Raw genomic sequence first — 21,900 nt, forward strand, 5'->3', positions numbered from 1 at the left:
TTAATACTCAACGGAGATCCCGGTGTGCTCTTTAACGTACCGTAATATTTGAAAGACCTACTGTCACAGACCCCGTGAACAGGCGCAGACGCGGAACCAAATTCCATCCGACTTATCAGCTTCCGAAATAATCCCACGAAAGCAATGAACAATTAAGAATAGCCTCTGTTGCGCCACGAACGCCGGTTGCTGTCCAAAGACCGATCAGAGCCCAGAGTTGTCAAGGACATAACAAAATAAGTTGTCGCAGTTTCACCTGAAAGGCGAAGCATCAATTGCGATAGCAAATTTGTAGAGCTATACGGAGTAAATGATATTAGCTTTATCAGCTGTATAAACTTGGACATGCAGCAGCACCGGCAACACGCTGAACTGTTGTCGACGCCGACGGCGTTTTGCCCGCGTTCGCTCAAAATGCGTGCGGCGTTGGTGACTGTTGTCGGAGCTCTGATATAAATAGGCACTTGGTGCCGCAGCTAAACGTCGCCTCCCTTCCCTCCCCCTGCCCCCCCCTCCCCACGGCCTCTCGCGCGTAGGAAGAAGGCGCGTTTGCTCTCATATATGGTGATTGTAAAGGAGGAAAGAGGACGCCTACTTCTGCAGCCCTTAAGCGAGCACGGCGCAGAACGCGCGTTTGTTCTCCGCCGTGCGTCACTCCCCGTGAAAGCGCGCGCCCCTCGCGCCCTTTCACTCGCACATACAGCGTTCGGCGCGCGGCGACGATTTCATCTCCATTGACGTCATACGGAACCTCACGGCGACGGCGACGGCGACGCCGACGGCAGAAATCTGCTTTTGAGTGTCCATATAATTGCTATCGCAATAATAAGAACCACACTATTGGTTGTTTACCGGCCAGAGTAAGAACAGAAGATATTTCATATTTAAAAAAACGAGGGCCACTTTTTCGTGACCTATACCGAAAATTAGCACTGTGTAGATTTATGTGCTCTGAAAATAGTTACTGAATAGTCGCTTTCTCCCAATATTTATGCGTTATACCCGGCATTTAGTGGTTTTTCGCCGGTATCCTCGGTAAAATATGCCAGGCACGATGTTCTTATTTATTCGAAGTACGAAACAAAATGTTCTCAGTGACGAGCGATAAATGTTTATTATCTGTAGGTTCATTACAGCCTCTGTAGAAAGTTACTCATTAAAGCGTTCCAAGGAGTCATACTGCCGCTAATCGAAATGTTTCCCAGACTCCAAAAACAACAGCACGAGATACGGTTGAAATTGCGGGGAAATATGGGGAATTTAAGCGCAATGCGTTGCGAAACTTTCACTTTCCTGCTTAAAATGCAACTGTCGCAGATAATTACTAAAACCTCATTTTTGCATATGTTTTCGGGCACCATACTACATTCTTAGTTTGTTTCTCTGGTGTCCTCGGTGAGCTAAACAAAGCATATTGTTTACATGTGGGGATAATAAATGCTATGGCGAAGTAACATGTGTGTTGATGAATGACAGGCTTTTTAAAAATTCTCAACAAGAAGTGCTCCAAAGCATTACATGCGGGCCAAGTTTTAAACGGAACAGTCATACATGGGCCACATTTTAATGTATGCGATATACTTACAGGAAACAATAATTTTTTGCAAGTGTTCTAACGAAACAGCTTCGCTGGAAATCCGGTTGTCATTCTCCAAGGACGCGCACATCTCTGGTCTTTTTTTCTTGCAAGTAATTTATGTTGATTGTACTTCGTTGCGTATAACCTCGACCTACACTAGCGATACCTTTATACTGTAAACTTAAACGCGAAGTATAACTCTTTGAGGCATCCACCGATTTTCAGGCATTTGATTTTCAGGCATGGAGTGGCGCCTGACACTGGCAATGTGTATATATATATATATATATATATATATATATATATATATATTGTCGAGAACTAGTGGACCTATACTAGTCCAGGTGCAACCAAATTAGGAAAGCCCACTAAGCTTCAACAGTCACTCCCTCACCAGAACATAAATCAGCCTCACTGGTGCAGTATTCGGCCACTACCTCCTTCATGACTCCTAACCCATGGCCCTCAGTCCCCAGCGGCTGCGGAGCACCTGACCAAGGCGGCGGTCAGACCTGTGACACGGCAGAGGGTGCTAAAGAATCCCTGTGTCCGCACAGGCCGCCACTGGAATCTGAACCTGGCAACGTTCAACACTTGCACCCTCTCGAGTGAGGCTATAGCTTAGCAGGGATATATGAGGAATTATCATGGAATTGCCTGGCATATTATTGGCCTTAGTGAGGTTAGAAAAACTGGTGAAACTTATGCAGTGCTGACTAACCACCACGTCCTCTGCTACAGAGTTCTTCCAGATGAGAGAATTCGGGGTAGGATTTCTAGTCCATAAGGACATACCGGGCAACATTGATGAATTCTACAGCATTAATGAGAGGGTAGCAGTCGTCGTAATAAAGCTGAATAGGAGGTATAAAATGAAGGTAGTAGAAGACTACGCCCCAACCTCCAGTCACAATGATGAAGAAATAGAACAGTTCTATGAAGATGTTGAATTAGCAATGAGGAAGGTGCAAACTCAGTACACTGTAGTCATGGGTGACTTCAATGCAAAAGTCGGGAAAAAACAGGTTGATGAGCAAGCAATTGGCAACTACGGCATCGACTCTAGGAATGCAAGAGGTGAAATGTTAGTAGAATTCGCGGAAAGTAATAGGCTCCGAATAATGAATACCTTCTTTAGGAAGCGCAGCAACAGGAAGTGGACCTGTAAAACTCCTAATGAAGAAACAAGGAATGAAATATATTTTATACTCTCTGCCGATCCCAGCATAGTGCAGGATGTAGAAGTGTAAGGTAGGGTAAAGTGCAGTGACCATAGGTTAGTGAGGTCTAGGATTTCTCTCAATTTGAACACAGAAAGAGTAAAATTAGCCAAGAAACAGGTCAACCTAGACGCAGCAACGATAAAAACAGACCAATTCAGGTTGGTGTTTGCAAACAAATATGCAGCTTTAGAACAGGAAGATGAAGACAACGTAGAGGTAATGAATGAAACCGTAACTAGGCTGATCTCAGAAGCAGCAATTGAAGTGGGAGGTGAGGCACCAAGGGAACCAGTAGGTAAGCTCACCCAAGTAACAAAGGACCTAATAAAGAACCGACAAAGCATGAGAGTGGCAAACTCGAGAGATCAGATAGACTTCGCTGAACTGTCAAAACTGATCAACATTGCAAGAAGAAAGTAAGGGATATTCGAAATTATAACTTGGAAAAGATTTAGGAAGAAGTTAAATATGGACACAGCATGAAATCAGTGAGAAGAAAACTTGGCATAGGACAAGGCAAGATGTATGCACTGAAAAATAAGCAGGGTAATATCAGCAATTTTGATGACATAGTAAAAGCAGTGGAAGAATTCTACACTGACCTGTACAGTGCCCAGAGCAAGCCAAGCTACTTTCTTTCGAAGTAGTGGTGAACAGGATACAGAGGCTCCTTCTGTAACTAGGCAGGGAGTTAGAAGGGCCTTGAAACACAAGACCAAGGAAAAAGCTGTCGGATAAGATGCCATAAAAGTCGATTTAATCAAAGATGGAGGAGGTATTATGCTTGAAAAGTTTGCGGCCCTTCATATGTAATGCCTCACGACTTCAAGTGTACCAGAAAGCTGGAAGAACGCCAACATTGTACTCATCATAAGAAGGGAGACGTTAAAGAATTCAAGAATTATAAACCAATTAGCTTACTTTCAGTATTGTATAGAATATTCACCAAGAATGAGGGCAACACTTGACTTCAGTCAACCAAGAGAACAGGCTGGCTTCAGGAAGGGATATTCTACGGTGGATCATATCCATGTCATCAATCAGGTAATCGAGAAATCTGCAGAGTACACTCAACCTCTCTATATGGCTTTCATAGATTATGAAAATGCATTTGATTCAGTAGAGATACCAGCAGTCATAGAGGCATTGCGAATCCCGCCTCGGCAAGAAAGTTTATTTCCTTTTATTTCTTTCTTCATTGCTGATGATGATAGTTTCTTGATACGAACCAAGAATTGGGGCTGGCTTCAGCTGCCGTCATTGAATTTATATATATATATATATATATATATTTATATATATATGGTGGTTATATATATATATAATATATATACCAACCATCATATATTATATATATGATGGTTGGTGCCAACATCACGCATCAATACGGGGAAAGAGCGCCTGCAACACACCCTTCCTTCCCTTCTCAACGCGTACGAATCTGCTAACATCAACTTGTTTACCTGTACCCAACGAGATATACGTTCCATATGCAATTCATATGTAAAATAATGCACCATTGAGTAATCTTTAAATACAGTTAAGCTTAATATAGGATGGTTTCTTTGTTCTGTTTATATTGTGTCTATTATAATTTGTCATTCGTGTTATTTCATGCATGTTATTTGACGATTGTCTTAAATATGCGTAATCACGCTTCTGACGAAGTAATTTGGTTTGTGCACATATAAGTGCAGATAAGATTTTGTTTGGTCTTATGTTTTTGCTATATTGTTACTTTTTTTTTTTTAACATGAAGCCGTCATGTCTGCGATGAGATTGCCTGTCGCTGCTGCTTTGTATTTCGGGGCTGCGGCCTAGTCAAGCTGTTTAGGACAGCTTTTTCTGCAGCTCCTCTGTCTGTATTTCTTGAGGCAGAAGTAAATTATATATATATATATATATATATATATATATATATATATATATATATATATATATATAGGGTGTTTCAGCGAACACTTTCAAAAATCCTTAGACGTTGCCTGTGGCAGATAGCAAGATTCTAGTTCATAACCTGGTCTACTCGAAGAGGCGGACATTATTGCACAAGAAATTGAAATGCATAATCGAATAATTAACGGACATTCACTAATTAGTTTTTAACTAATTGCCTGATGGCCCATATTGCAATTTACAAATTGTAGCCGTGGAGTTCGCAAGGCGATGGATCCACTTGAAACGAATTCTCGGGATGACATCAGTTTCGAGATATTATTTCCCGAACTTAGCGGAGAAATGCATTGGCGTTCCAGTTAGGTTCTTAACAAAACGTCGCTTTATGCATTGAAGCACAAAATTAACTGGAACGCCAATGCATTTCTCCGCAAAGTTCGGGGATTAATAACTCGAAACTGGTGTCATCATGAGAATTAATTCTAAGTGGATCCGCCTTGTGAACGCCACGGCTACAATTTGTAAATTGCAATATTGGCCATCAGGTAATTAGTTAAAATCTTAATTAGTGAACTTTTGTTAATTAGTCGATTATGCATTTCAATATTTTGTGCATGTCCGCCTCTTCGAGTAGACCAGCTCATTAACTAGAATTGGGCTATCTGCCACAGGCAACCCTAAATAAATTTTGAAAGTGTTCGCTGAAACACCCTGTATATATATATATATATATATATATATATATATATATATATATATATATATATATATATATCACCTTCCATATAGAAATACTATGCAGTACACAAAATTACTCGGAGCTAGAACGCCAACGGGAACGCTCAAAGCGCACCGTATTGCTATGCGTGCATTCATTCTGCGAAAGGTCGTCTGCTACGCTCAAGCGATGGAGGCGGCGCCACGGTCGAGGAGGGAGCGCAAAATAGAGGAGCAGCGAGGAGGAGAGTGTTGCTACTTTACGAAGCTTCAGGGGCTTTAGGCGCTCTCTCTCTCTCTCGTTACCGTCGCCTTCGTGTATCATGTCGAAGCTTCTAGACTGTATTGATGGCATCGGCTGTCCGTGGCGTATGCGCTCTCTCCCTCCGTCGAAGCTGCCGCGGGGCCGGCTGGCTTTCTTGCTGGCTTGAGCGATGTGCGGCGCGCGCTTAGATTATGTGCTCTTTAGTGACACTGCGGCTTCCGCCTCTCCAAAGCCCCCCCACACAAAACTCACGTATACACACACACGTACACACACTCACGCATAAACGCGCGCGCGCACTCACACACGCACTCACACACGCACACACACACACATACACACGCAAGCACAAACACACTGCTAAATCGCCACTCAATGTTTCTTTCTCCATGACAAAAACACTTTTCGTTTCCGTAACGCATTAGGACTTCATTCTGTTTAGGTGAGGCAATAAAGTGGTTCTCAAAACCGAGCGTATACAATACTATGTCTGCACGTGCGTGCGTATGTATGTGCGCCTCTGTGATGTCTATGCTACGGCACGCATATTGATACCACCCATGTCGGTCATGAGATCGTTACTATCGTTAAGTGACGCACCTTCCAGGCGGATATAGTACCGCTTATTGCGAGTCCTGCGATGCTTTCGTGCCCACGCGGTTGCATAAAATGCATAAAATTCTGGACACAGCCTATAGTTGTTGCAAGTGTACATAACTGCGAAACCCTGCGCACTTTAACACATTGCGAATCTCCCCCTGACTGACGCGCGCTCTCGCAGCTTTTTCCGTCGGCGTCGTCTTCCGCTGGCTGTGCGGCGAGCCGTCGATGAACGTGCCGGTGACCATCAGGCTGCCGCTGTACGACGAGGAGCTGGGCCAGCAGTTTCCGTTCCGGCTCACCTGCATGCTCCTCGTCCTGCTCACGCAGCTGCTGGGCTCCTACTGCGCCTCTCTGGCCTTCCAGGGAGGCTGGCTGCCGCAGTGCTTCGACGTCTTCAACTGCTTTTCCTCCGTGCAGCACGCCGAGCACAAGCACGCGGCCAAGCTGAGCGAATCGAGCACCACCAAGGCTTCGGATGTTGTGGCTCCGACGCTCAACAAGGACGATGACGCTCGCAGACTCGGGAGACCCGGCGGCGTAGACGCTTCTAAGAGCCGGAGTGCCGCCGACGCTTCGTCCAAGGTCAAGAGAACCAGCTCTATCGACGTTTCTTTGAGGGCCAGGAGATCTTCTTCGAGACTCAGCAGGAAAGCCAGCGCCGCGTCCGAGAGAACCGCCGCGTCGACGAACCCCGCGACCAAGCCTGACGGCGGCGTCGCGCATCGCGGCTCCGATGCGAAGACGCAGCCGAGAAAGGACAGCGTCAAGTTCATGACCATGTCGGACATTTGGGCCGACTCCAAGACGGCGGAGAGCAAGCGGGAGGGCAATAAAGCGAGCGAGTCGTCCAAGACGCCCTCCAAAAAACTTCGCCGTTCCAGTAGCCGAAGCAACATCAAGGTGAAGTCGGAGGAGGGCGCCGTGTCCAAGAGCGACGGCCGGCCTCCCGAAGAAGGGGAAGCGCGACGTTCACAAGCACCGCAGCCCGGACCAACAATTCTTGCTGCGGGGCGTCTCTTCGATTTTTTCTTTGTTTACGTGTCTTAGTGAATATTTTAGCGCCGAAGGACAAAGAGCCAGCTGCGAAGAATGCACGTGACGCGCTCTCTGAACGATGGCTTTGCGTGGACGAGCTTATATTTAAGAGGCAGGATGTGTATACGCGTGACCACCAACGATATTTCTCGTTAAAAAAGAATCGTTTTTGCTGACCGATTTGGTGAATATATACATGTTTATCGCTCCTGCACTGCCTCGAATTCATGCTTCGCGCGCTTCTGGATGTCAATATTACGCGTTTCAAACAGCGCTTCCGGTTTCCACAAAGGCTCTGAACCGTGCTCTGAACGACTTTTACTCGGGTGACAGGGTTGTGTTTAGTGACCCCCGATGATATATGAGCTCCACATAGCCGTAGAAATGGAAAAACTTTTCAGCCAGATTTTCCGCTGTAATTAGCACATCCAGTTTCAAAATTTCTAGAGCATGCTGGAAACAACTGGAAAACAGAAAGAAAAGGAAGAGCAGGGAGGTTCACCAGGTTACACCCAATTTGCCATTCAGCGCTTAGGGAGAGGGAAGCTGGAAGATACAAAAAAGAAGGAAGAACAAGTGATGCGCGCGCACACACATCTAGTTCACGTTCACCAAGACACGTTCACCGCGCAATCAAATGTGTCGCAGAGCACATGTTGCAAGGCGCAGAAATTTAATTTTGCAGCGGAAAATGTCGCCATTGATATAATTCCAGCTGACCAGTACTGCTATATACTAGAATTTGGACACTCAGCTGGAAAGGATATAAATTCCAGCTGAAAATGTTGCCATTTTTAGCTGGAAGTAGTACAATTTCCAGGTGACACAGCTCGTAACAACCATTGGAGATGTGATCCAGAATGTTTCCAGCTGACAATGAGTAATTTTACCAGCTGGAAACAATTACCACGGCTAACTAGAAAAAGAAAACGTCGCAGTATCGCCCGAAAGGCGAACTATTGATAGCGATAGCAAAGTATTAGTAAATTACATTAAGTAAAGCTCGTAGGTTTGTCGGCACTGTAAATTGCAGTATACATTCGGTTACTAATTAAACTAACAAGCATGATGTCACGCACCGCACAGGGAAACATGCACACATCTCGCTTGATGATCGCCAGCGCTCGCTGTCGCGCAATGATGGCGTGATGAAGGGCGTCGGCAGCGGAAAGCGAACGTGATCGTTCTGCCGCTCGCTTCACCGCGTCTCCGAAATTGAGATCAGGCGACCTCCAATAGACCTCTCCCTGTTTGCAAACAGCGTGAGGTCACTGCAGGGGCCCTTCCCCTCTGCCGCGCCTCCGAAGCGGGCGCTGGTTGGCAAAAAAACGTTCGTGCGACCTGTTAATTATCTCTACATAAGAGCGCTGCTTGTATATAAACTGCCGCGATCGTAAGTCCGGCATATTGCGATTTTTTGAAGTGACAGCATTTGCGAACTGCGCTTAGGAAGTATAATCGTCCCCGTTTTAACGGTACAACAACGTAGCGTTATTGCCGACTGCATGGTTCCCTTCTGTCAGCATGTGGTGATTTCGCAAAAGTGCGCGTCTTCTGTAGATCAAACATCCAAGGAAATGTATTATTCCTGGAAAACGAACATTTTATCGCAGATGATGCACATTTTCACGGTGGCAAAGTGATACTTCGCTAACTGATTGGTCTTCGAACACAAATCTGTATTGCATTATCGTGAATGCGCTGATTTGCGCCCCATTTACACTGTAGCTTTAAACGATATACAAGATGAACTTCGTCTACAACTACATGGCAGCTCAGTGAAGCCGTACCAAGTAGCGGCGCCTTAATTCAGATGAGGGAGAAATGCAGAAAAACTTATAAGTGGACAAAATTAATCCGGAGCCTTTCGTTACACTGTCCCCCATAAGCCACTGTGCAGTTTAGAGATGTCAACCACCATAAATTAATTTTAATTAGTCTCGGTCATGTCAGTGTACAAAGCAAAATCTTACATAAGTACATAATCCGTTGCACGCTAACTTCGCTGTGTCTGCTGCCACCTTTGCAGCTTTCAACTTTACAAGACCCAACGTTTGAATGTTTATGTGCATCATTACGGCATAAAGTCCGTACCATGAAGGTGAATACACCAATAATGGGGAAAAAAATCCGCGAGATTTGCGTTCAATCGCGATAATTTCAGTGGTTTGCCTTTTGGCCATTCCCGGTGGGTAAATGTATACACGCAGCTTCGGCAGCGGTCAAAACATCGTAGGTGCTTATTTGTAGTCATACCTCTCAGTTGATAAATTATGCTTGCTAATCGCGATGTATTGCTAATCGCGTAGTACACCACACACACACGCAAACACACACATACACAACACAATGTGGTCCGTTTCCCTACGCAAAGCTAAGCCGATATCGTCGCTATTCTCGCCGCACACTTTACCACAACAAATGTGGCACAGAACCATATAAAAGCCGATATTCTTCATCGCACAATTCATCGCCGACCACCACCACGTTGTTCACGTTCGCAAGTAAAAAAGGCCAGCGTCGCCACATTTTCATCGCGCAGTTTACCACACGCCGATGTTCTCCGACACACATTACTGCTAATCTGGCTGGTAAGAGAATTGTGGAGGTTCCCGTAAAACAAGAAAAATTAAAAAAAGAAATGAACACCTCCGGGAGCTGCACGGCTTAGTTTTCCGGAGCGTAGGTGCCAGGCCGTGCAGGGGACGATGACCGGTATGGTCGTGGCGATCGAGATCGACGGCCTTGTGGGGACGGCGAGTGGCTAAACGTGGAGTGTGGAACGGTAACATCGGAAGCATCGGAAGTATGCGGATCAGAGCGAGGGGAAAACCGTCGAATGTTGCCTTCAGGACGACGCCAAGATCCAGTGCTCCAGTTTGAAGGCGACGACCAGCTACTGCGGCAGTGACGGGCAATGTGTCCAACGCGAAAGCAGTTGAAACATATGGGTCGGTCGTCTGCCGTCCTCCAGTCAGCCGGGTTTCTGTAGCGCGAAGGGTAGACCTGGTTCTGGGTGACATTTGCAGGGGTACGTTCGGATGTACGGATGGAACAGACGGCCGATGATAATCCCATGTTCGCGAACTCCTGACGGCCGACTGCTTGTATGAGTGACACGGTGGACAGGTTGGCTGACTGAACGTCTGGAAGAACGGCCGTAGAAGCTAGAGCTTCGAGTTCGCGGCGGACAATACGCGTTACATCTTCTGACGCTGTAGCCTGTACAGGCGTCGGTGGGTCTTCGCATGATGATGTGGCGACGTTAGGTAGCAATACCTGGCGGGTGATGCGGCAACTCTTCGCTTGTTCAAAGCGCTGGCATTCCTTAACTATGGCGTCGACCGTCGTACAGTCCTTACACACCAGTAGATTAAACGCGTCGTCAGCTATTCCTTTTAAAATATGCGATATCTTGTCATCTTCGACCATTTTTGCGTCAACTGTTTGACAAAGGCCCAGTACGTCCTGTATGTACGAAATCTTAACCAATTAAGTAGGTAAATATCTTAACCATATTAATTTATTGTTCCGGCGGTACAATACAAATGTCGAAGGCGAACAGTTTCTATGAACGTTTTGTTGAAAGATTTGGGGATGGTGGAATGAAAACCATGTCTATAAACAAAAAACATGCGCAGATGCTTACAAAACAAACGCCCAAGCGCAGCTCTGAAGCATTTATGTAAAGAGCACAGGGGCAGACTTTCTCATTTTCTTAAGTCACAATTAGCTTGCATGCGCGGTTCTAATCATGACTGAAACCGAAAAAAAAACAGTTCAGTTATTTCTGAACTGAGGATCGGGTCATGTCGCGGTAACCAGAACAATACTCCACTCAAACCGAAATGAATCGGTGCCAGGGGAACTCTGAACAGGTAACCAGAACAATGATAACCCGATCTTCAAAAAGGCGAATCAAGATAAATCAATTGTCTATATATTGTTGCGCACTAACCGCAACTGAAAACAAGTCGTTCTGTCGGGTTGAGTCCCTGGTTAAAATTACTACTGCGTTTTTCAATGATAAATCTACACGCAGAGCGAGACATTAAGAAGCAGTCGATACATCTTTACATTTAGACGGCTTGTTCAGGTCTCTCGATGTCCGCACAGCATACATCTCGTTGACGGCAGCCAAGGACCTCTCAAAAAGCTTAAGCTCATCGTCTGACTTCAAGTAGCCATGGGAGTAGCCGTCTTCATGATGATGTAACCCTTGGAGGTACTTTTCGATCACCTTCTGTCGGCCAGGAGGCTCACTCATCGTTGCATTCCGCGCTTTCAGAAGCGAAACAAAACAACGCACGCCGCGAATATAATAAGGGCGCAAACTTCTCCCTGACGTGGAATGAGCTGATCCGAACTGAGGCTCAGCACACCGACCGCGCCGCCAAACAGAGAGAGGGGAAAAAAAAAAGAAAATGGTGATACGTCATCGAGGCGAGGCCCCGTCATCAAGGCGAGGCTCCGCCCCTGCACGGATTTGTTGTGAAAACAGCCGCACCCGTCGAGAGCTGCCACGAGCAAGAAGGCCTGAATCCCAACATCAGATTCTACAGTTTTCTTTCACGAAGCGGAGCGTCGGGCGCGCTGGATAACTACATTACCCCACTACGAGCAGCACAGGTTTGAGAGTTAAATCTGCTCATCCTTGACCTCAAGCCAGCACGTTGAGGCAGCGCAGCAAGACAGTACGTATTGATTACAGCGCATCGATCTTCGAGCGTTGTCATTAAAAGCTACATCAAGCGAGCAGCACACGAGGTCGCGCTGTAGCGCGATTCGCACGTAGTACGTTACTGCGAGCTCGTATGCATTGCATCGGTTATTTATCAGTTGATAAAGGGACAGATGACCGCTACTACAGCGCAGGCATAACTACTTGTCTAGTGGCATGCAGTCAACGAAGATTGCAGGAGGCCCGCCGTTTCACAACATGCTGAAAGACCGCATGCCGTCGCGGTGCGTACGATCATGCGCTCGAGCAGTTCGTACATCGCGGCAAGCTGACAGACCGCTGCCATCGCGGCGCGTACCGTCGTGCGCTCGAATAATTTCGTACACATGATGTCTGCTTATCGCTGCTGTGAATTCATTTACAGCAAGCATGCGTCTGAATCTAGCAGCGTGCAAACCTTACCTGAAGTTCAACTTCGTACGCGACTGGCTTCACTTGCTATTGACAGCGCGCTAAAACTTCGCCGCCTATTTCTTGAATGGCGTACACGTACCCGGGTTGCATAATTTCTTGCCTTTACGCAATATGCCACCCCTGCAAAAATCTTCGGGGCCCGATATTCGCTGCAGGCCGTGGTACAACACAACCGAAAGTGGCGGGTCCATATTGTAAACGTGCTTTCCGAAGCAGACGACCGAGGTTGGTACTACCCAGTTCAGGACAGAGGGCGCTCTTTAGCACCATTTTCGCAGAAAAGACGTTCCACATCCGCCCATAGGTTTATTAGTGGTGGCGCTGGCTAACACTCCCAGAGCGAGTTCTAGTTGTAAAACATAAATACCCCAGAAAGTGGATGGGAAAACGGCTTCGCGGTAGCTCAATGGTGAGAGCATCGCACGCGTAATGTGAAGACGTGGGTTCGTTCCCCACCTGCGGGCAGTTGTTTTTTCATCCGTTTTCATTTCTCATAATTTATCATTTCTTTAATTCACTTAGTAAGTAGAAGTAATTTCCCTTATTTTGTCCTTGCATGGTGTCATTGTTTGTTGGCTTCTTACGAAATAATGAATAAAAATCGGGCCCCTCGGTCCCCTTTCTTCTCGTTCATTACATAACGAGGGCTCGAATCCGGCAACATTGATGCCTTCAGGTAGCATATGTGGGTTTATTGACCAGTTGCCTTCAGCCAAAATTATCCCGTACTCGTGACACCTGTGGCAGAAAGGATGTTCATCCGCCGTTAGGTTTGTGAGTGGTGGCACTGGCTAACACTCCCAGGGTTAGTTCTAGATGTAAATACGTAAATACCTCAGAAAGTGGATGGCGAAATGGCGCCGCGGTAGCTCAATGGTAAGATCATCGCGCGCTTAATGCGGAGACGTGGGATCATTCCCCGCCTGCGGCCAGTTGTTTTTTCATTAATTTCCAATTATTTACCATTTCTTTAATTCAATTAGTAAGTACAAGTAATTTCCCCTATGCTGTCCTTGATGTCATTGTTTGTTGGCTTTTTAAATATATATATATATATATATATATATATATATATCGCTATATATATATATATATATATATATATATATATATATATATATATATATATATATATTGTAAAGGAGAGACACAGAGACAGCACCCGTTCCGGGGCCGGCTGTTCTATTCTGCTGCGTCGTCCTCTCTCTCTCCTCGTTCGCCCCCTAGCGCCCGGTGTCCGAGTGCCCGAGCCCAAGTGCATCTCTTCATCTTTACACTCGGCCACGCTGCAAGTTTCCGGCATGGCTTGCAAACACGCCATTTAACATGGAGGCAGTCCGAGCGCCTCTTTGTCTTCATGAGATACCTTACACTCGGCCACGCTGCGGCTTGCCACGCTGCGGCTTGCCACGCTGTGGCTTGCCACGCTGTGGCTTTACACGCTGCCGAAGATGGTTCTGGCGGCTGTCAGGGTGCGCGGGTGGTGAGAACCATGGTCGACAAGAGTGCGAAATTGTCGTCATTGAGCCATCCAGTGCATGCACTACCAGCTTCTCTGGCGGCCGGCACTGAGTGCTGCGCTCTGGTTGCTGGTCTCGGAGATGATTAGCCCGTCGCTCTTGAAAAAAAAAAACAGCAAGGACATTATTGACGCCAAACCACAGTTTGTAGCACTGAACGTGGATGGTCGCATTGATCGCGTTCGGTCGCAACGCATCTGTGTGCGCGGCTTCTTAATTGAGGAGGTGAACATCTGTGCACGTATGCGACGCAACTTGCGCTTTTGCAGAGTTGCCACTGATGGAACAAGGCCTCCTCAAGGTGCTCGATGCCACGTTGTGTGCAGTTGATCTGTCCAAGTTCGAGGCCGGGATATTAGGTGGATCTAGCGGAAGCGGGATAGTAGCGGAAGCTGCAGGTGCGGCCGGCGTTTCCCACTAATTTGGGTGGAGCCGACGGCGTCACCGGGTGAGACGGCACTTTCATGTGCACATCCGACGGCGAGCTTGGAGGCCGCGTCACCGACTGCTGTGGATGGCATGTTATCTCGGGCTCTGGCAGTGATGGTGTGGTGCCTGATGCCGAAGCAGAGTCCGAGACCCGCGGTGGAAGAAGTAGCTGGCATCCGGGGTCTACAGCAGGGCAGGCCGTGACCCCATATGTCAAAACCTTGTCGGCAGCGGCGATTTGGTGTTGCTCCCGAGCTTCGTGGGGCTGCAGTCACAGAATCTCAGCTGGCGTAGACGACCATGTTAAAGTAGGAAAGGTGGTCGCCATGCGCTTCCCACCGTCTTCGGTAGAGCCGACGGCGACTCCCGATGAGCCGGTGTCTGCGGCGGACCTCTCTGCCTGAGGGCTGCTGCAGGGCACATCTGCCACAGCGTGGAAGCGGTAGCTCGCAGGAGCGCCATGCGCAGAAATGGGCTGGTCGAACTCAGCGCAGGCTCAAGGATGCCGGCCGAAAGCAGCTATCAGCGTTGCGCTCCATTCAGGCCAGGACCACTGCTTGACGCCTTCGTATGTGCCCCATGCCTTTGCGGCACCGAAAAGTCGTTTGGCTGCAACCAGCCATCTTTTGTGGTCTGGCCAAGCATGCCGATCACGGTGTAAAAAAGGAAGGTGATCCGACGGCGGCGCGAGGCGCGGCCACTTAGTGTGACTCTACGCACGCCGCTGCCGCAAGGGGCAGCACCTGTTCTGGGGGCCACTTTTTCGCTCGCTTTGCTGTCGCTTTTATGGGCACGCGCGGCAGAAGTGCTTTATTTCGATGAATATATGTTGTTCGCCTGCTTAAATTGACTCTGCTTGGTTGGAGGAACGTCCCTTTATACTTCTGCCGACATTCCGATTGACACCGACGCCGCGAGCAGCGGTAAGCGCAGCGCGCCGTCTGATCGAGCAGACGACGCGTCTCTCTCGTGTTCGAAATGGCGGTATTTTGACTGTAAGTGGCATGAAACCTTCTACCTGCTCAGGATTTGGCGTCTAAATAACGAAAAATTGCATATCTTTGGGTATGGGTGTTTAAATGCTGACGGAGGTCGTAAATTATCCACTGTTGTGCCGCTTCTCCAAGGCCTCCTGAACACGTGCTGCCCCTAGCGGCGGCGCTCACTTCCGGTCACACGAAGTGGCCGCTCTCTTGCCCCAGCGCGGGCGCGCTGTCGGAACACCTATCTTCTTACACCGTGATGCCGATCACCCAAGGCATTGATGGTGTGAAGCCAAAGGATCACGTCATCTTGAAAGCCGCGAAAAGGCGGTATTTTTACGTAAGACGGCTGCTGGAAGTCGCAGCAGCTCAATTCCGCCAGGCTACCTGTCCAGCTGCCCGAGGAACCAGGGCCGGTATCCACAGACAGTGCGGTCGTTGTGGTAGTCGCGGCAGCCGGTTCTACCACCAAGGAAGCATGGATGGCATACCTTGGTGGCTGAGGAGTCGAAGTAGTTCTCGTGATGAATATTCTCGTCAAGGGAAGCGTGTACGGCGTTCCCAGGCAGGACAGGTCCAAGACGGTGGGGCCGAAGCGCTGTCTCAGTGTGACGTCCAACGGCGCAACCACGACGGATGCGAAGGTGTTCGTCAAAAGCGCGCTAGCTGGTGATTCAGCTTGGCGGTGGCTTGGACGAGGTCACCGGTAGAGTCGTGCCCTAGAGCTACCGAGGAGGCTTGGACGCCGTCCCCGGATGGTGCGGTGGGTGCTTGCAACGGTGGTAGGGTGGCCGGCTCCATAACCGAGGAAGCGTGGACGGCACCCTTGCTGGCTCAGATTGCGATGATGTCATGGGGCAGTGATCCAGACCACGGGAAGTGTGGACGGCGTTCCCTGGCCGCAGGAGGCACCCACGATGGCGAGTATCCATGTCCAAGGCAGCGTGAACAGCATGCCTTGGGCCCTTAGAGATCCAGGTAGCCCCAGGTGCGGCATCCATGACAAGAGAAGCGCAGTGTTGCCAGGTTTGGCTATATATAGCCAAATTGGGCTACGGGAAAAATTTTTTGGCATCGACTTGGACGAGTTGGCTATGTGGCTATATTTGGGCTACTGAAAATCTGTGACTTGGCTGTGTTTGGGCTATAAGTGGCGCCCTTATCCACCCTCCAAAGGTGGCTCTGATCGGGTAGAAGCAAATCTCGAAGGCTGTGTTTTAGCTGGCTCAGCCGGCCGCGCGGCTGTGCGTGTGTGCGTGTGTGAAATGATCCCCCCCCCCCCCAGCCTTTCCTTCCCTCTCTGCGCCATTGTCTGAGCCGGTGGCTTTGATATTTAATGCACTTAAATTTACACCCTGCTTGACAGTTAGGCACACGATCCCCTGGCATCGGGATGAACCTGGGAATAGTGGGTTTCTCACAGTACACTGTACTAACGTGGCTATGCTTAAGAAGGGAGAGCAATAACATAGAGTCGGGGCCATCGGGCGATCATGGCGCTGACATGAAAGAAGGGAAGCACGGGTGGATGACACGCTCCAGTGTGTTCATGGCCATGTCTTCCGGATGAAGTATCGCGCCGGGCACAGCTTTCGACTTATACTCCACGTTTCTGGCGCGAAGCTTTACTGCCATTTTCCTTTTCCTGCTAGATGAATTTTTCTTGGTGCTTAGATTCGAGATTCATTTCGATAGGTTGGGCGTAAGATGGGATCTTCCTCAGAGAGGACAATCCAAACATTGGGAAGTGGGCCAAGTATACGAGAACGTATAAAAACGAATGGGAGCAAGACCCCGAGCCAAAGGTGGGTTCTGGTGCTTTTACTTCTAGATGATTTGCCCGTAACGTCATGGATGCAGATACTCCTTCTGCTAATATCGAAACACGTTTGCCACGATGACATCAGTGCACCACGTCACATGAACTTCACCCACCGTGTTAGCTTAGCTTGTGAGGTGTCGTGCTGCTGGATCGAGGACGCGGGTTTGATTCCCGGCCACGGCGGCCGCATTTCGATCAAGGCAAAATGCAGGAACACCCGTGTACTTCGGTGTACGTTAAAGAACCCGAGGTGGCCAAAATTAATCCGGAGTCCCCCACTGCGTCATGCCTCCCAATAATATCGTGGTTTTGGCACGTAAAACCCCAGCAATTATTAGAGTATTAGAATAGGAGCCTCAAACGTATTGGGGCCCCAAAGAAATAGCGTCGAAGTCACTGCACATGCGCAAGACGGGAACTGTGTTTGGGTTTTGCGTTGGGCACGCTATTTAATCGATTTAGCGGGAGCCCCAAATACTGCCCCAAAACCTTTCATCAACTAAGCGACGGCACTAACCTAGCACAAAACTGGGTTCGATTCGTGGTAATGCGTGATGTTCGTAAGCTAGAAGAAGTGATTGCGGTTATCGTTTTCTCTCAACTAACATGTGCAATGAAGATTGATTCATTATACGCCCATGATTCCGAATTCAATTGTAGACTTCATGGCTCGTAGGCCTATCACGGATTGACTTGGCTGGGTGAAGGTGCGTAAAGTTGGTTACTCAAAACTAAGCGCAACAAGTTGCATGCTGCTAATAGAACAATTTCTAAATTGTAATTAAAGGCGAAAACACGAAAGTCTAAATTACTTTTCTTATCATAAAATGGTATATTTTATATTCATATTTGTAACAGCTTTTCTTTGACGCCGTGGTGACGCGGCAAACGCAACACGGTATCCGCAAGCGTAACACGCCTATTCCAAAACTCTTCATTCCTGCATGCTCCAACGCTAACACCCGCAAAGCTCTTTGGGGCCCCAAACTTTAGGGGTCCCTATTCTAAAACTTTATTATTCGTCAACATGGTTTGCTTTTTGACAGTAACTGGTTTTCACAGCATTACCACTGTTATCAATTTGTTGTTTACCATTGCTCTTTGTGCGCCGTCGCGGCGCTTACAATTTCGAGCGAGTTAGTTCGGGACGTGCTCGTCGCCGTAAACGACTGCGCACTTCTTACACTAGTGTGCCGGTTTGCGCAGTAATCTTTTAAAGCTTCGTTTACACCGATTCAGACAGTGAGTGGCATCTGTTGCCTGCCCCTTTTCTTAACGCATGTTCTTGGCGTGCTAGAGACCTAAGATGGCGGGCAGGTTGATGTAAATTGACACTATATAGGTAGTGTGTGTCCCAGCTAATCCGGGCCAAGCTAATTCAAAAACAAAGACGGAAAAAGGAGAAAACAAGATAGGACAATGAGACAAATAACGCGAGATATCATAGCGCGAAAGACTTGTTTTAGCTCATCAAAAAAGAAGCCGTGAGCACGTCGCCGTCGCAGATCGCTGGACTGCTGAACTTCTACGCCGTAGGCAGAGAGAAGAGAGAATAAAACATTTATTTTGAAAATTAATAGTCGTTTTGTGGTCGGACCTCCTAGTCCGGAAGACCATTGGCTTTTGCCGCCATCCGGGCTCGGTTGACCAGGGCTTGTTGCTGTTCTGGGTCCGAGCTGGACAGGGCCGCCTCCCACTCTACTGTCGTCGGATTAAGATTGGCCGATATTTGCGGATTCTGTTGGCACGCCCAGATCATGTGGTATAACGTGGCTGTCTGGGGACAGAATTTCCATTGCGGATTGTATGTCATAGAATCTATCTTTGATAATACATAAGGCAGAATACTGTGAGAGATCGATGACGCTGAACATTATTTTGTGTTCACGACAGCTAAAAAACAGAGTTCGTTGTTAATATTACTGTAAATTACTAAAAATATTAACTTAGTACTATCTGTCATAAAATAAAATCACTGATTCGCTCTCTGCAGCGATTCGCTCGCTGGAACTTAAGAGCTTCCGGGGCCTACCAAAAAGTGTTCTGGGCAAGCATTATGTCGCTGTTGTTGATGTAAAGGGCCGACCGTCACGGCGGCACGGACATTTTGTTACGGCGGATTGTGCAAAAAAGGGATTGACGTAGTCGTGTGTGAAAATGTATACACAAATGAAATTGCAAATAAAAATGGCTATATTTGGCTACGAAATATTTTGCACTTTTTTTTCGATTTGGCTACATTTGGGCTGCAACTTCTCTAGCTTTTGGCTACGCCACCTCGTCAGACCTGGCAACACCGGGGAAGCGTTGACGGCGTTCCCTCGCCAGAAGGACCCTGGACGGTGAGATGCCGGAGGACGCAAGGCCTCCGCAGCACGGGGCTGAAGGCTGGAGCGCCTTAAGACTGGGCTTTCGTCGGCTGAGCCATTGTAAAGGACAAAACAAACAGAAACAGCGCCCGTTGTTGTTGTTGTTGTTGTTGTTGTTGTTGTTGTTGTTGTTGTTGTTGTTGTTGTTGTTGTCGTCGTCGTCGTCGTCGTCGTCGTCGTCGTCGTTGTCGTCGTTGTCGTTGTCGCTGTTGTTGTTGTCGTTGTTGTTGTTGTTGTTGTTGTTGTTGTTGTTGTTGTTGTTGTTGTTGTTGTTGTTGTTGTTGTTGTTGTTGTTGTTGTTGTTGTTGTTGTTGTCTCAAAACATGGCTCGTACCCACGACCACACTGGATAAAATAAAACATACACCCAACAACGAACTAAAGGGGTAAAGGCAAACAATCAAAATTAAGATTTTAGCAACTAACTCCTAACACAGATTTCGAGAGGGCCTATACATAAACTAACTAAAGAAAAAATTAAGAGAAACCTAACTACAAAAATAAACATAAAATAACATGTCCCCCGGTCGGTACCCTAGCAGCGTAACCTTCCGGATGCTTCAATGAATTTGGGCACAGCAGTGATCATCGAACCCTAACTTGTGCCTAATTGACAGGCCCCAAAAGACAAAATGTTTGGTATTGCAAGTGCCGAACCCAGATTACTACTTAGAAATATTAGAAACATATTCTACGGAGGGAGGAGAAGCGGTGGCAAGAAAGAAATACATGGTCAATAGTTTCTGGTTGATTACAAAATGAGCATAGATCAGTGATTGATAAACCAGATCTGCAAGGACAAAAATTTAGGCGGGGAACTCTGCAGCGGCAATTTCACAGCGTCACCTCACATTGGCATGAAAGGCATTTGCTCGTGTTCCACCGAAATTTTAAATGTCGAAAATCGTCTGAGGAAAATATGGACGATGCATTGCAATTCAGCAACAAAAGGCGTTTGAATCTATCTCCTGTTATAAAAGAGAAATCAGGAAGAACATTTATGACCGGACCATTTAGTGATGTCGAAGCGAGTGAGTCAGCTGATTCATTTAAAAAGATTCCACTATGTCCGGGGACCCAGACAAAGCGGACTTCAGATAAATTTTCCGGGGCAAGAGTCGAAATTATACTCAGCAGGTGTGACTGATTATTGGAAGTTAAATGTGTACAGACCGAAAGCGCATCTGTAACCACTATTACTTCAGAATTCTGTGAACCCAATTTTCGGATGGCCAGAATAACTGCCAGAAATTCTGCAAGAAATATTGGAGTGTAATCAGCGAGACGGAGAGCAAAAGACCAGTTGAGTTGATTCGAAAGATGCCAACACCAGCCTTCTCTAAATTTTGTGATGCGTCCGTAGAAATAACCAAATGAGACGGAAATTGACTAAGATGGTCTTGAAGGAGACCTTCAAGTATGCGCGCAGGGAAGTTTCGCGTGTTTTGAGAAAATATCATCAAAAGTCAGTTTTACCTTGCACAAATTAGATTTTGGAGAAATCAGGTGCGGTAGACTAACTTGAAGTTTTGATAACAGCGATTGAACAAAAATAACTTGTGGCTGTCGGTAACGCCGCCAACCTGTTCTGAAAAATGGTTCGGGAGAATTGATGAAAACGGGCTGCAAATGGGAGAGGGATGTATCATAAAGCTTCAGGAAAGTCAGGACAGTAAGTTGCTTAAATCTGGAATCAAGTGGAATAATTTCGGACTCCAGATAAAGCGCAATATTAGCCACAAAACTTAGCAGCCCGAGGCAGAGACGTAGCGCTTGCCTTTCCTGTAGAATGAAAGGTCTTAGCTTGTATGCTGCACATTCCTGAAAAAAGAACACAACCAAATTCTAGAATGGGGCGGACGTAAAGCTTATAAATCATCAGCAACGTAGTTCTACGCATCCCTGTGTTTTTATTACTGAACCGGCGCAACAATGCCAGTGCACGTTCTCCTTCATTAGCATTTGCTTCTATTTGCTGCTGCCAGTTTAGCTTACCATCATAAGTTATCCCTAAGTACTTCAAAGTTGGAACTTGCGGTATCGGCTGATTCCGATAATGAAGTGAAATAAAAACAGGATTTGACAATGGAAACACCAGTAGAGTGCATTTCTTTACGTTAAGCGAAAAAGACAGGCCTTCCAGCCAGGACTCGGGTTCAGAGAAATAAGATTGCAAAATTTGGTATAACGTATTAATATCCCGTGATGATGAGAAAAATGCAATGTCATCAGCATAGAGATAGTCCGGGGCCGGCTGTTCGTCGTCCTCTCTCCTCGTTCGCCCCCTAGCGCCCGGTGTCCGAG

At 47.2% G+C, this 21,900-nt stretch overlaps 1 protein-coding gene across 1 annotated transcript; it reads left to right on the plus strand.

Moving 5' to 3' along the window:
• Nucleotides 1–6,166: 6,166 nt before the first annotated feature.
• Nucleotides 6,167–7,340, plus strand: LOC125944315 (high-affinity choline transporter 1-like). The gene is made up of 2 exons (XM_049664683.1): nucleotides 6,167–6,176; nucleotides 6,462–7,340. The coding sequence occupies exons 1-2, from the start codon at nucleotides 6,167–6,169 to the stop codon at nucleotides 7,328–7,330; spliced, it is 879 nt and encodes a 292-aa protein (XP_049520640.1). The 3' UTR covers nucleotides 7,331–7,340.
• The last annotated feature ends 14,560 nt before the right edge of the window (nucleotides 7,341–21,900 follow it).

Source organism: Dermacentor silvarum, chromosome 3, assembly GCF_013339745.2.
Source record: "Dermacentor silvarum isolate Dsil-2018 chromosome 3, BIME_Dsil_1.4, whole genome shotgun sequence".
NCBI classification, from domain to species: Eukaryota; Metazoa; Arthropoda; class Arachnida; order Ixodida; family Ixodidae; genus Dermacentor; species Dermacentor silvarum.